This window comes from Falco naumanni, chromosome 1 (genome assembly GCF_017639655.2).
Source record: "Falco naumanni isolate bFalNau1 chromosome 1, bFalNau1.pat, whole genome shotgun sequence".
In the NCBI taxonomy this organism is placed as follows: Eukaryota; Metazoa; Chordata; class Aves; order Falconiformes; family Falconidae; genus Falco; species Falco naumanni.
The window spans coordinates 96366505-96381531 of NC_054054.1; the positions used below are offsets into that span (position 1 = coordinate 96366505).

General features: G+C 36.6%; 1 protein-coding gene across 10 annotated transcripts in view; it reads right to left on the reverse strand.

Annotated features, from left to right (window-relative positions):
- Positions 1–15027, reverse strand: part of MPHOSPH9 (M-phase phosphoprotein 9) — a 31639-nt gene that overhangs the window by 1276 nt on the left and 15336 nt on the right. For 8 of the 10 annotated variants that reach the window (XM_040610632.1, XM_040610574.1, XM_040610594.1 and 5 more), the window contains 14 exons: positions 14074–14510; positions 12977–13135; positions 11950–12037; positions 10936–11151; positions 9787–9834; positions 9352–9416; positions 7458–7562; positions 5723–5860; positions 4822–4997; positions 3836–4000; positions 3382–3502; positions 2490–2593; positions 1456–1667; positions 952–1020 (listed from right to left, as the gene is read on the reverse strand). In XM_040610632.1, the coding sequence (XP_040466566.1) occupies positions 952–1020; positions 1456–1667; positions 2490–2593; positions 3382–3502; positions 3836–4000; positions 4822–4997; positions 5723–5860; positions 7458–7562; positions 9352–9416; positions 9787–9834; positions 10936–11151; positions 11950–12037; positions 12977–13135; positions 14074–14510 (2103 nt within the window). The remainder of the gene's footprint in view (positions 1–951; positions 1021–1455; positions 1668–2489; positions 2594–3381; positions 3503–3835; positions 4001–4821; positions 4998–5722; positions 5861–7457; positions 7563–9351; positions 9417–9786; positions 9835–10935; positions 11152–11949; positions 12038–12976; positions 13136–14073; positions 14511–15027) is intronic. The other 2 variants (XM_040610624.1, XM_040610642.1) reach the window with 2 other exon arrangements.

Consider the following 15027-nt stretch of genomic DNA (forward strand, 5'->3'; position numbering starts at 1 on the left):
TATTTTTATGTATGTGTGTGTATTTGTGGGTTGTTGGCTTTTTTTAAGACAGTTTCAGGTACTTTGGGGTTTTTCCCCATGAGATAAACTTGAGAAGAATTAGGACAGGCTGGTAATTAGGGAGAGACATTTAGGAAATAGCTGATCACCACAGTAAGTGGCAGTATGGATTTACTGGAATGCACTTTTACTTTCAAATTGATAAACTGATAACAAGCCCTGGGATTACAATTTAGGGAACACTGTAGTTGGAGTCCTCATAGAGACCTCTACAACTTTGAGACACTTGTTTTTTATTGAAACAGTCTGTAAAGTTTTCCGAAGAAGGTACTCTCCTGTATTTCACCTACACTACTTATTTTTGCCTACTTATTTTCTTCTTTATACTTTCAAGCAGACAAAAACCAACCAATGAACCAAAACCTAAACTTTGCACTTTCTTCTACAGCAGAACATCCTCCCTACAGCTTCAGGATCTATGCCATAGTCACTGCATTTTCTTAACATATTGCCTTTATCTACCTCTTGCAGTGATTTGGAAATATGCATGCCGTGTACAAAAAGTAGAAGATATACACTGCGCAGTACATACATATATATGTATACAGACACCAACTTTTTCTTTATATGAAATGTTTGCAAGACTAATTATTCTTTTCTGAATCACTTGCATACAAATTATCCAGACTTACACTCTGACTTGCTATGTAAAAGGTGTGTTTGTAATTTACTGCATTAGAAGATAAGGGGGAAGTTACTGCAATTTAAGTCTAGAGAACATCTTTCACAGAGATTAAAAATTCAGCCATATTCTGGAACAATTCTCAGTGGTATGGAAAAACTCCCATAGCAATTGTACTTAGTATATAGCAAAACTTTAATCTACACTATATAGTCTCAAATTGTGGAAGAACAACTTAAGAGAACAGTCATATGTAGAAGCTTTTTCACCTGATTTAATCTTGCTTGCAAGGTCATTCTTCCACCAGAACAAGGTATTCGACTCAATGCAGCCTCAATCTAATAACAGAAAATAACTTCAGCTGTAAATGATGGTTTCAAGAGGCAAAATAAGCCTTCCTAACTCATCTTACAGAAAGAGAAGCGAGGTATACAGATTACAGAGACACATCCAGTCTTGTTGGTAAACACTAATTTACGTTACCATCATACTGTGCCACAAAACCTGATACAAAAGTTAACATTCGTAGGCAAACCTTCCCAAGGGTCATTTTGAAGAGAGCACTCCCACTTGCCAGAATGAAGTAGGGACAGAAAAGGACTGGAGTATGGGAAGTAGAGCAGGGAATGATAATGGCATATTCCTAGAGGAACACGAGAAACTGCGCATGAATTTCAGCCACACATTCCATAGGTATACAGCTACATCCCTCATCTCTCATACAACAATTATGTTTCACCACAACTTTAAAAAAAAAAAAAAAAAATCTTTGCCTGTTGCTTTTCTTGAGTCAGCTCATCAAAAAGCCTCTCTGTTTCAGCCAGAGTCTTAATCCTTGGTGTGTATTTGAAGTCTCCCTCACAAGGTGATAGCACTGGCTCGTATTTCTGTGCTACGTTCCTCTCGTCCCAAGCTGTTGTTTCCTTCATTCCAGTATTGACGGATTCAGCACAAGAGCTGTGTCTGACACCCGAATGCTGCCTTCCTATCAAACAAAATGGGGGTCTTTTTATTTGTTTTGTAGTTGTCTGTGAAATTATTGCATAAGACAGAAAAAGAAACCACTAAGAAGAAAAGCAGCATGGTTTTGGAGGTGTATCAGCTGTGACAGTGACTAGCAAAGCCTCACTAGCTTGCCTTAAAGCAAACTTCCCAGAAGAATGCAAGACATTTGTACAGGTCATCTTTCAAGTGACCTTTGTAATACAGCATATTTTTTGGTTAACAAACAGATAACTGTACTGTGCTAATTAGGAATTACTTTTACTGGTTTCTAAATATCAGCTGTCATGAAAACACTAGTCTAAATAAATGCATTAATAAAAACAAAAGCAGAACATTGTGACAAGGATTACAAAAGTGAGAAAATATTTAGTTCAATCAATCATTTAAAAAACTCTGAAACAAATGGCTTTATTATACTTAGCCTTTGCTATCTGTAATGCAATGTTTAGCAACAGAATTTTATTAGTATGACTGAGTATGTCCATCTTAATATGGACCCTGCTAAGATATGCATTGTGTAACTGAGTTAAGCATAGGAAAACATATTGGCCTTCTTTCTCAATTTAATTATTTTTGTTGTTCCATTGTCTTTGTGCACACACACATATACATAAAAATAAAACGCTGCATGAATGGTATTTCTCAGTCTACAGGAATAAGACAAGATACAGAGGACTTTTTAAAAAGTTGGACTTCATAGAGTAAAGGGTCAGCTTTCTATTTCAGCAGGTGCTACCTATGTGGAAGAAATCATGGTTAAAAAAATAATGAAGAAGAGTTTTCCCCCCCATTGACAGATTACCTTCTACATCATCTAGCGAGAGAAACTGGAGCCTTTTTCTTGTATTATTGTGCTGTAAAGTAGATGCAGGCCCAGTTTCCAGATCATCCAGAAGTATATCAAACCTACAAGGCAGGAAGCACACAACTACTTCCTAGAAAGCATGTATCAAACAATTTTCTACTTTTTCACCTTTTGGTTAAATAAACAACTTTTTTTATAAAGCAGTTTCTATCCCACAGGTGTTGTGGTTCTCATTGCTGCTCATAGTCCCGTACCCCAATATACTCCTATTTGCACACACCAAAATACCTCATTTGTGTGACTTTCTTCCCAAACACACCGAGTTCCTATGTTGTCTTCCTCAAGAACCATCAAAGTGGTGCTAGACATTTCTTCTTCCTCATGCACGTGTCCTACACTTTAATCTTGCAACTAAGTCTTTTCTCAAACTCTACAAGCCTTGCCAAGCCAAGATCTCTACAGAAACCATAGCATCTAGTACACTTAGCAGAAAGTTGTTTGTGTCTTTTTTTAACATGCTTGTAGGTGCCATGACAGGTAGGGAGATACTACTTTCAACTTTTATTTACTCTCCTGATAAGCAGCATGTAGATCTGGACTTACTCCACAGAACAATGCTTCCATAATTTCTTTGTCACTAATCAATGCTGTGTTTAAAAAAAAAAAAATTAGCATTCACCAAGATGAGATGCTGGGTTTACTGAAGACGGGAGATCATTCTAGATTTTTCTTGCCAGATTTTAAAAAGTAAAACCTGGCTTTATATTCAGAAATCTTGACATGACTCATTTTCCAGGACTTTTAATCAACAAGAAACGGCAGCATTAAGCCTGCATAAACTGCTGTTATACTAATGATCAGAATGCAATTGTATTCACAAGACTCGTACCTTGTCACCGTGTTTTCATTTCTGCTAAGCAAATGGCTAAATCCAGGAGAGAGGTTTTCTTTTGGAGATCGTTTTGGGCTGTATGTCACAGACACTGGTGCCAACATTATCTCTCTTCTTGCTGCAGAAGACAAAGTTTGTTTCACTACCTAAAGCTTCTCCCAGTGCAGTATCTCGCACTCACGTGATCAGATGCTTACATCTCAAAAGAATGCTTTTTCAAAGCTGTCTACGTGTTTATTTAAAGTTGATGAATAGTGCATCGTGACACAGAAAAAGGAAAATAAACTTAGAACTTTCACTTTTTTATGATTATAGATAAGCTTTTTTTTTTCCCCAGACTGTTAGAATAATGCAGAAATCCTATCTTTATTTTTCTTTCTTCTAGAGCAGCCTTTCATTACTTGCTTCTACATTTTGAATAACACAAACCAAACTTCAGAAAAGCACTGACTTGGAGTATTTGATTTCCTGTTGGAAGGAGGAAGGGACGATGACCTCTGGCCAGAAGGGGAGTTGTACCGTTTTGGTCTGTGTTGGTCTTTACCTTTCTCCGGGGATCGGTTAGCAACTAAAGAAGTTTCAACAAACCCAACAGTTTGACGTCGATTTGATGTTTCTAATAAAAAAAAATAAATATTATATTAATAATATAATAGCCAACAATTGGATATAATATCCAAATCAAATTTCAACCTTTTTCAGTACAAGAACTCACAAATATTCTCCTGTAGTGAGCTTTTACTGCACAAAGACTGCACTTAGTCTGCCTCACATCAACATATTTGCTGTTCTGCTCAAGTCTCGCTTCCTGCTTATCATAGCCACGAAAGTTTAACTCATGAAAAAGGATGCTTTGAAGCGTGTGTGGGAGCAATGATTTAATAAACACCAATTTAATAAAGAGAAAGTGGAAAGCAGGACAAAAGCATCTTTTGGGAAGGGGGCTGGAGTACCTGCCTGAACCAAGAGCACAGGCGCTTAAGAAAGACTCAGAGTTTTCTAATTACAAGGCTTTCTAAATAAATGTTGTTATAACAGCTCAGCACAGTCCTACAGTACCCGTGCCAGCTTTCTGGGTAATGCTCTGATACACCACCATGAGAACAAAACTGAAATGGATGTACAACTAATCAGAGCTTTATTAGACCTCCAGTAACTGTTTATAAATACTGAGATATTCTTAGAAAAAGGACATTAGCTACCCTGTAGCTTGAGACCTAACAGCAACCTTTACATTCCCTCTATTTCAAACAAGTCACTTAGCTGTATAATTTTGAATTTTCTTAGGAAAACTCCAGAAGTTTGCATGCTAAAATTGTTTTTTATCCCATCACTCAAGCCTGACGGACTTTAATGCCAAGATTAACAAATCCAAGAGGCATGCAAACAAAGGAAAGACAGTAAAGACAAGCTGAGGAATATAAAAATAAAATTTACTAGCTGATGCATCTTCTTTTTCTGTCTGTGTACCCCAATCTTTAAATGCTTTCCGTTCTTCAAGTTCTTTGAAGGCTTTTATAATTGGTGCTTCTGACACATCATTTTCTTTCTTTTCTGTTGTGTTTGTTGAAGAGTCTTCTTGTGAGGAATCTTTTTCAGGAGGAGAATGGTACCTTAAAGAACGTGAGGTGGTGGAAGGAAAAAAAGGATCAAAGGGGTTTTTTTTTACTTTATTTCATATATGCAAAGAGCAGCTGAATAAACAAAAACCTGGAGAAATTTCATTTGAGATTTACAGCTATCAAACCGAGAATTTTAAGGGTGTTTTTTGATTTCAGCCAAGAACCTGAGGATTGCCTTATAGCCAATTCAAGAATCCGAAGCTGAACAGCGTGAGTTAAATTTGGTGACCTGACATGTACTTAGAACCGAATACATCCTGAACAGAGGCTTTAGAAACTTCCGAGTAAAGCAGCAAACTACTAAATTATACCCTAAATTACACCTGGAGCTTCACACTGGTAGAAAGCTGCAGCCAACCGCTACAACAGCTCCCATCCAATGTAACACAGCAGACTCTGCCCAAACTCAAGAGTAGAATTGGACACAAACATGGAGAGTATAAAGACAGCAGCTCAAGATGCAGCTGAAGCTTTCTGGTATTTCAAGGAAGGTGCTGCAGGCTGTTGCTGCTTATTTCATACCAAGTCAGTGAAGGAAGAAAGTTGTTTTGTTTTTAAGGAATTGTATAGCATCTACAACATGGAGATAGGTTTTTTAGAACTCTTATTTCACAAGTACAAAATCCAGAAATATGAATCTAATCCATTCTGGATAAAACTCTTTTTAGAAGTGTTTGGCTTTACATAATGGTAGATACTGAAGGAAACTAACTCACCTAGAGGGAATATAGGTTCCTTCTAGTCTGTTATCTTTGGGGCTTTCCGGGACTTCCAAAGGCTGGCCAGTGAAGATCGAATACTCCGCTCCTGGTATCAACCACTTTCGCCTGCTGACATCAGGAGTTGCCAACTTGCTGTGGGAACAAAAAACTTCAGTATTATGAAAAGCTTTGGATTTTTTTCTTTTTTTTAATTAATTTAAGAAAAAAATTATGAAAATCCAGCTACTTATTCTAGTTAAACAGAAACACTAACAAGTACACAATAAACTTGTAAATACTGTGGAAAAAAATAACTGCTTTTTAGAACACATTTTTAAAGTAAAAATCAAATATTTTAAAAAAAACAAACCAAAATTATATATGTTGAGCTTTCAGTCTAAATTATGCAATATGCTCAGAATGCAGGAATGCAGGAAGATCATCTTGTATTTAATGCTGATTACTCAGACCAAGGTCTGAGTAACAAGTAATTCTCAACCAATTAAACAAGAATATTTTGGTGTAGATTACCCCAATAGTTCAGAGCATCTCACCCCAGCTTTCCTTTTGAAACCACTTATTACAGAAATAAAAAATAAAAACCAAAAAACACAAACAAGAAAAGTCACCGCTGACGACCTGGAAGTGATAAATATTAACTAATAAGCATCAATGAGTGTATTATTATCTTGAAATAAAAAAAAAAAAAAAGTAATTTTTATACACAGGAAAGTAGATGATAATTAGGAAAAAAATAGGTTTTGTTTACACAAGCTATGAACCGTAACTACTTTTCTGTTAATCTATCCTGCTGTGCATTCAATTGGAATGAGCTTGCCTTGAGCTTTTGAGATCCGTTAGGGAGAGATTAACTTCCAAATCCATACTGGCTCCTACATCCTCCTCCCTGATGAACATGGCCTGCCATGTTCAGGTCTTGCTTTTTTCTATCCATTGTTGAGGGATCTTGTTCATAAATATTAAAAATGGCTCTCAACAGAAATCCATTGCTGTAATATATCAATACATCTTACCTGCATCTTCACCATCATAAAAATATCAGATCCCCCCCAAAACATTACTGTTCAATACATACATGGACATCCACAAAACAAGTTACATTATCATTTTGGGCTTCACAGCATCAGTGCTGAACTGGGAGACACAAAAGAAGCCTTGGCTAAGTAATAAAAAACAAAGAGGGGAACAAAGCTTTTCAGGTCTTTGAACATTTAAAAAAAATCTATTAAAAAACATCCCACAGGCCAACTTTAATTTCCTTAACATAAATTCACAATTCAAACTAGAGCATGCATTCCAACTGAACTTCCACCCTGCTCTCAGGATACCTGTACAAACTATATTTAGAAATATAAAAAGTAGTAACCAGCCTTTCCAATCCATGACAGAGACACAAAGAAAATCTCCAATGCCTACTTGGGACTATTAGATTTTATTCCCAAGATCTTTGTCAAGTATAGGAATCCTTATTCAGCTGAGCAATTGAGACCCATCAAACGCTCACTTAGGAAGACTAGAGACAGTCTGCCAAGTCACACATATATTATCTAAAGTATTTATTTGTTTTTAATAATTTCTTGGCATGTGAAGTCTCTGGATTATGTCACATGTGCTTAATCCAGTTTAGCCTTATGGACTGACATCATCTTGATCCATTTTTAGCCAAAATATGTTTAAAAGTATTCTAAAACACATGACCTGTTTTCACACTGTTGGAATATTCACTTACTTGGTGGTACAAGAGGTTCTTAAATGACTTTCGGTAACATGGCGAAGTTTCAACATATTTTCATGTTCTACCTGCTTGAGCTGAGCTTCAAGTTTTGAAATTGTCCTAACATGGAAGTAGCAAAGATACATTAGTATATCATTTAAATGATTTTATATTTAATTTATTTTTATTTAAATTATTTAAATGATTATTTAAAGATATATCGTATTTCTTAGAGTTTCTCATTTTTATTCAGATATCCTGGGTGAAGCAGAAGAACAAAAGCAACTACTACATTTTTACCTATCCATCTATATAAATATGTATATAAACATGTATTTGAACTCCAAGTTAAGTAAGTTAGGTAACCTAGCTAGAAAGACAAGACCAGGAGATACTGCCATGGATCAAAGCATTCACCTCAGAGGGGCTGGGAAAAACAGAACAGTTTTCCTACTTGAAATGATGTACTTATGGAAAGGTCTCCCTGCCTCTGGATTTAATGAGCGGCTCCTTCTCCTGTGTGTCACTTGGGTAACTGCACCAATCTGCTGCTCAGGCTCTTCACATGATTTTCCTCTCTCCCACATCTTCAGTGAGCTAGCCCTTGGCAACAACATAACCTTATGCATTCCTCACTTGGGGAACAGAAAAACAGGTTTCTGGAGCAGGATACAAATGTCTCCTTTTCCACTACAATTTCCCCAGTCTGGAATGGTCCCTAGCTAGCAGCACTGAGAATCAGGCAGGAAAAAAATAGAAGCACTAATAGAAATACTTGACTGAACTGTCCTTCATGCTATCTTCATTTCCTCAACAGTCCCAACATGGCAGAGTGGTTTTGGCTTCCTTTATTCCTTTCTAAAATTATTCCTATTCATTCTTTCTAGACTTTCTGAAAAACCAAATCATCTGAGCAGTAAAGAAAAGGATTGTGACATCTCCCGAGGATCACCTTCGCTATTTTCCTGGTTTGGGCTGAAGACTATGCACAGGTTAATGCTCTGTGGCTATGAGATTTGGAATGAATTTAGAGGTGAAACTGGTAGCCACATTTCTAGAAGAATCAACACAAAAAACACATTTAAAAAATAACAATTCTTCTTCATGGTCTGGGTTTCAGCTGCTCGCATAAAAAAATAAAAGGAAGTTACGACAGCACAAACCAGCAAAAGAAGGTCAAAGGGAGATGAATGATGTGAAACACCACCTCATTATGATGTCTGCCCTCTTGGATGCTCTCTCCCCTCACCTCTCTAGGCCTTCTTACGTAACTGTGCTGTTTAACACCCCTGACAAGGACTGGCTGAGAAATCCCAAACTAGAGCATCTGTTTATAACCAAACCCCTCAATGGTCACATACATCTTGCCTAGGGACTACCCAGAAAATATAAAGCTCAATGGATTTCTGTCCTCCCAACCAAAAAGTAGATCCAGGTAGCATGAGGCACTACCATCCAGAGGAGATGCTATTCCTGCTCTACACATGGAACACCTTTCTGTCCTTTGTTCATGCCTAGGAGCCATAATCTTAAAGAACAAATTCCTGGCTGCATCCTTACTCCTGAAAACCAGAACAGAGGCCACTTAGCTGAAGAGGGGGGTTCCTTAGAGGACAACTGCAGCAGTAACGGCTTGAGCAGTGGACTGGCTGGACTAGCTGAGTGACAGCTGTCAGAAAGGAAGCCGTTAATTATATCCCACTGGAAGACATGATTGAGGAAGTAGAAAAAAAACCCACATTATCCTAAAGGGGATTTTTACAGTGTGTACAAAGTAACATAAAGCAACATGAAATGCTTCATAAGATGTAATTAAACTTGCAAGATCTTCGTAATCTAGGAGTCAGTGTTTAGGCCATAGCCTGTATTTCATATTGTTAAAATAATAATAAGACAGTTTCACATTTACCTTTTCAGATCAGAAATCTGCGTGTTTGCATCAAGCAATTTGTTTTCAGTTGTATTTAATGTATCCTACAAGTACACAAGGAAAAAAGTAAAAAGCCTAGAAACTACAGAAGTGTATTAAAAGAAAAAAGAGTCACTCTGCATCAGTCTTGAAAACAATACATTAAAGACACCTTCCTATTTGAAAGAGAGGTCCATTAAATTTCTCTGGCTTTGACTGCAGTACTTTTGCTATCTATGACCAGAAAACAATATATTCAAAACTCCTTCCTTTTCCCTCCAAGCCTCTGAAGATACAGTAAGAAGCTATAAGTTAAAATAAATATGGATCTTTCCATGTTATCTTTTTCAAAATACTCAAGTTAGTTCAGTTAAGTCTATGGCACATTATCACGTTCTGCATGCTTGTTTTTTTAATTAACTAATGTGTACTTACCTTTACTCTTTCATGTTCTTTTCCAAGGGACTCATATTCTCCTAAAAGCTAAAACAAAACAGAAAAGAACACACAAACCCACACTGAGACCATACACAATAAAGTTTTGTTGATCATTGTAAAATCATCTAAACTGCTTGTCTAACATATGCAGAAGCACTACAGGGGATACAAAGTGTACTTTAGTAGTATTTAAGGCTTAGCATCTTCTAATTGGACAAAAAGTTATAGACAGGACAAGAGGAGACAGAGCTATACACAACGTATTTCTCCTTTTCAAATGACTTATCTCTAAAGAAACTGAAGGAGCTGAATGAACCAGTCAAATTCCTCACTGACTTTAAAGCCGACTTTGTATTTTTAAATTTTAATTGTAAAAAAGGAATTAAAAGCATGAAGTAGCTTTTCCAGCTAATACCCATTTTGCCAATCCATTTAAACATCATATATCTATTACTGAAGAATCAGAGCAATTTGGTTCAGTCTAAAAATCATAGAATCACAGAATGTTTTGGATTGGAAGGGACCTTTAAGGATCATCTCTTTCCACCCGCCTTGCCATGGCAGGGGGGGACACCTTCCATTAGGCACCTGTCCAACCTGGCCTTGAACACTGCCAGGGATGAGGCACCCACAGCTTCCCTGAGCAACCTGTTCCATGCCTTACCACTCTCATAGTGAAGATTTTCTTCCTAATATCTAATCTAAAACCACCCTCTTTCAGTTTAAGAATCACACACAATTAACCGTTTTAGCAAGTTGTGATGACTTATGAAAAATTCGGTCCATCCCCACTACACTTAAGAGAGGAAAAAAATAAGTTTCTAAAATAATTTCCTGTAACGTCTCTGAAAATAAAATGAACTAATAGCACGTAGAGTAATAAAATACCCGAGACAGACTATGACAAGTGTTACCACATCAAATACAAACTTGCTGCCTTAAATAATGGTTTTTAAGTATCTATGAGGTCCATAGTATCACATAACACCTAGCCTACTACATAGTCTGCTGAATAATTTCTGTTCTCTTAGCGGTGCGTTAAGACTTCATGATGGCAAACTGAGTAGTTTTCCAAAACAATCAGGACTTGCTGTGTTCGTAACACACTGTGCAACCGTGAACACCATTGCGCGTTTTCTTACTTACATTTTGAAACATTTTATTTTCTTCCTTTAGCCTTGTATTCTTATTATCAGATAACTTGTAAGCCTTTTCAAATGCTTCCTCTAGATCTTTAAGCCTCGATTTTAGTTGACTGATAGTGTTATCCTTCTCTTTATTATTAGTGCGCATTTCTTCAATCCGTTCTTGCAAAACTTTGGAAGTATTACTGACTGCATAAAAGCGTTCTCTCCAATCTGCCTGCAGGAGAAGAAAACATTCATTATAATGCTTAACCAGCATAGTTTTTATTTCAGTACAAAGCAGAATCTATATTTGTCTAAATAGAAAACAAAGGTACATGAACGGAACAAGTTTTTTTGTTTAGTCTTCATGAAAATGAAGACTAAAACCCCCAAAGATGTATTTATTTTATAGGACTTAAAATATCTGGAGGTTAGGCCTCTAATCCCAGCTGATTGTCTTGCTTCACAGCATAGAAAAATGGCCAAAAAAGGTGGAATTAATTAGTCTTTACTTTATTCTAAAGTTCTAACTTTATTGACAGAGTGTCCTGTTCTTTGACCAATAAATGCAGCTACACAGTCATAAGCAAACTGGGCTGACCTACCCAGCACGGCTGTATAAATATACTTAGAATGAGAGTATTTTTGCCACAGTGCAGGTGAGATTTGCTTTTATCACAGCTCTAATAAGAAATCAAAGTAATTTAAACAAACTAAATTATTTTTTTAAATAAATCTAAAGAGAGACATCATAAAACACATCCCAGTATTTCACTCAAACTTTGTTTGATCCCTTCTACCCTGGAAAGGTTGTTCATAAGCAAAACTGATGGTGATTCAAGTAGGCAGCCTTCAGAAACTCGGCTGGGAAAGTCACTGGTGTAACATACTGATATATGGTATCATATATTAAAAAGAAAGGTTGAAAATAAAAAGAGAAAGACATGGAAACACAGATCAGCTTAATAATGAAAAAGTGCATTCTTTTACCCTTTTAGTTAAAAAGCAATTTGATTTAAGAATACATACTTACCACTTGCTTTTCTAGCATATTATTCTTATTTTCAAAGGCTTTTATGCGAGCACTTGCTTCATTCAGAGCGGCATCTAATTGGTCGCACCTATTTAGAACATACAAATTAGAAAAATCTCTTGACATTTTAAAATAATACATCTGCATTTTATAGCTACCTTTTCTTCCTCAAGCATCACCACAAATTTTGGTGTCCAACTGCAAACTGGGAATGCACGCAGAGGCTCCAGATTGGTCACAGCATAAGAGCTGCAGAGCCAAACACAGCTGAGATGCACCAGAGCAGAGTTCCACTTCAGCTAATTGGTGATGCTGTGTGATCATTAATGACTGAAAACATATTCCAAGCTACTTTAACTCAATAAATGATGCTCAGAAGTCACTTTCAATAGTTGGAACACACTAGTGCTGGAAGATAAGTACAAGAGAGTCCCAGCTACTCAGAGGCTTTTTCAATTGTTCTGAAGGGCATAAATTTTGATAGTATTTTAGCTGTCTAATTTGGCAATATGTATTTTGACTAGCAATACCTATATAAAAGTCACATTGAACTTCCATATATAGCAAACATTCATGCTGTATCTGATGGAATGTATAGGTGAGGCGCACAGACTCCAGCATTAACTGGCAAATTGGCTTTGTAAAGCTAGCAATGACTAGCATGACAGGTGAGCACTATCTTACAACTTAAATAGTTCCATTACAAATTGCTTAGGACTACCTCCACCTGACAGTTTTTCTTGAGCAAAATTTATACTGGCTTCAGCAAAAATCAGATCAAACAAGACCTCTGGTCCAAACATCACACTTGCTGCCTAACAATAATTTTAAACTGATCTTAAACAGCTGCATTAAGTAATGCAAAATTTATATTTAATAGAAAACATTAATATCATAGATGCATGAAATCTTCAGAATTGAAGAGTGACATAAACTTTTCAAGATACTCTAAACAAGCATACTCGGTTTTTGAAGTGGAAAGAAAACCATGTAATAGAGGAAGAGCACAAGTAAGGACAACCAGTACCTCTCGGCAAGATTTTGATTGATTTTCTTCAAGTCCTCAGATGAAGCAGTTTTATGGCTTGCCTCCAGCTGCTGTTTTAAGCTATGTATCTCAGAGTCATAGTAAGCTCGTAGATCAGCTATGTGTCGGGCATGTTTTTCCCTCAAGTTCTGCCTAATCCTATTTTCAAAATTGAGAACAACAAAAAAAAATAAATTCCAGCTATCCACATAACCATGCACTGCTACATTCATTCGCACATAATGAACTCAGCATATAAATCTCTCTTACAGAGTTTTGCTGCATTCAGATTGAAGCAAAGAAAGCTTTGTCATCTGCAGCAGTGGCAGACAACCTAAGGCTTGCACAGAAGTCCTCACATTACACAAATAGACATTATTATCTACAACTACAATACAAAGCTTTACTCTCTCTTCTCTCCTCTGCTCTGCACTAGAAACTATGCATGTAGAATTAAAATAGGAAAACACAAAACACTGAACCATCTTGAAACCATGACCCCAACATAAACCCTCACACACAGAATGTACATCTGCTGGCCCTTGTGTAAATCATGACAGCTTCAGTAGTGAATGGAGGATATTTATTTTTCCTAAGTACAGTAATTCTGTGCTTCTCCAACCATTTGACTCTAAATAGGACAACATAACCCCCACAGAACTTTGAAATTCTCTGCCTAAATTAACTCCCTCCTACTGCCTATGAAGTATTTTTATTTTAATGTATAAAAAGAAATAACCAAATAAAACATAGAAAATTATTTTGCCTTCCAGTTAAGGCTGTGACATCCAAGGAAGACAGAGTACAAATATTATGCCTTAGATTAAATAGTATGGTCTAAAGAAGATTAAATAGTATGGTCTAAAGAAAGGCAATTGCAAGAAGTGGAAGATGACTGTTCTATTCATATGCCATCTGTACTTCAGGGGAGAAAAGAAAAAGCAGGGGAAATTAAAAAGCAGCAGTGTCCAGCTATGTTCTAAGCAAACAGAACTCACATACTTTGCTCATTTTACTAGTATTGTTAAGTTTCACTTCTTTCATGAAAGTACCAACTCTACGACTTTTAAAAAAGAAAGGAAAAAAAAAGTACTTACTTTGACATTATCACAGGATCTTCAACAGATGTCACTGAAAGACTATAATCTGGCAAACTGTTGTCAGCACACTGAGTAACAGAAGATGGAGTCAGAGTCAGTGTTTCTTCCTCCTCAGTGTTGACTAAAAGATCGTTATCAGCACCCCTGTATGCCACTGGAAGGGGAGAGCCAGTCTTGTTTTCATTTTGGAATGGGTAATTTCTCCAGAGGTCCGAATGCACAGCTCTGCTGCTGGCAGGATATTTTGGAGAATCATCTAACTGAGATGAATTACTTGTCTGTGAAAAAGAGTCTGTGTCACAATGACTTGAAAAACCGGGCTCTGCCATAGAGTCTGGAGAAAAAGGAGTAGTCTCTTCAGGAATATTGAAAAAACAGCGTCCTGGGTTCTGCTGACCTGGTTTCATATGCAGAGTTGGGTCCAACGTCAAGATCTAGGCAATAAGGTACAATGCCAAAAAAAAAATAGTAATTGTGAGTTAACTTTTGTTCTTCTAAATGGAGTTTATCTGAAGACATTAGTAATCCATGTAACACATTGCAGGAATCATACTGAATATTACTACAATCATTTGGCAGCAACAAGCAAGATGAAGGGACCTGTAACAGCTTAGATGATGATAGATATTCCCAATATTTGCATCTTGATTTTCTAAGTTTCCATTAAGAATAAAAGATATGTCTAACATCTGTAGCTGTCTCGAAAACCTTTGAAACTTCATCATGTAAATAGAAGGACTCTGATGTCTGCTTGTAGATTGAAGCAATAACTTTGCACCATTACAAAAATCACTTCATGGATTATATCGAGAAGATATCACACAGTAGCCATCATTACTGGATTGTGTACAAGACTGAAAGGTGTATAAAGAAACAGATATGATAAAGAATATTTCCACAAATCTGTGCCTCTTCTTTTTCATGGGTGGAATGAAATCGTCTTGTGGGAAA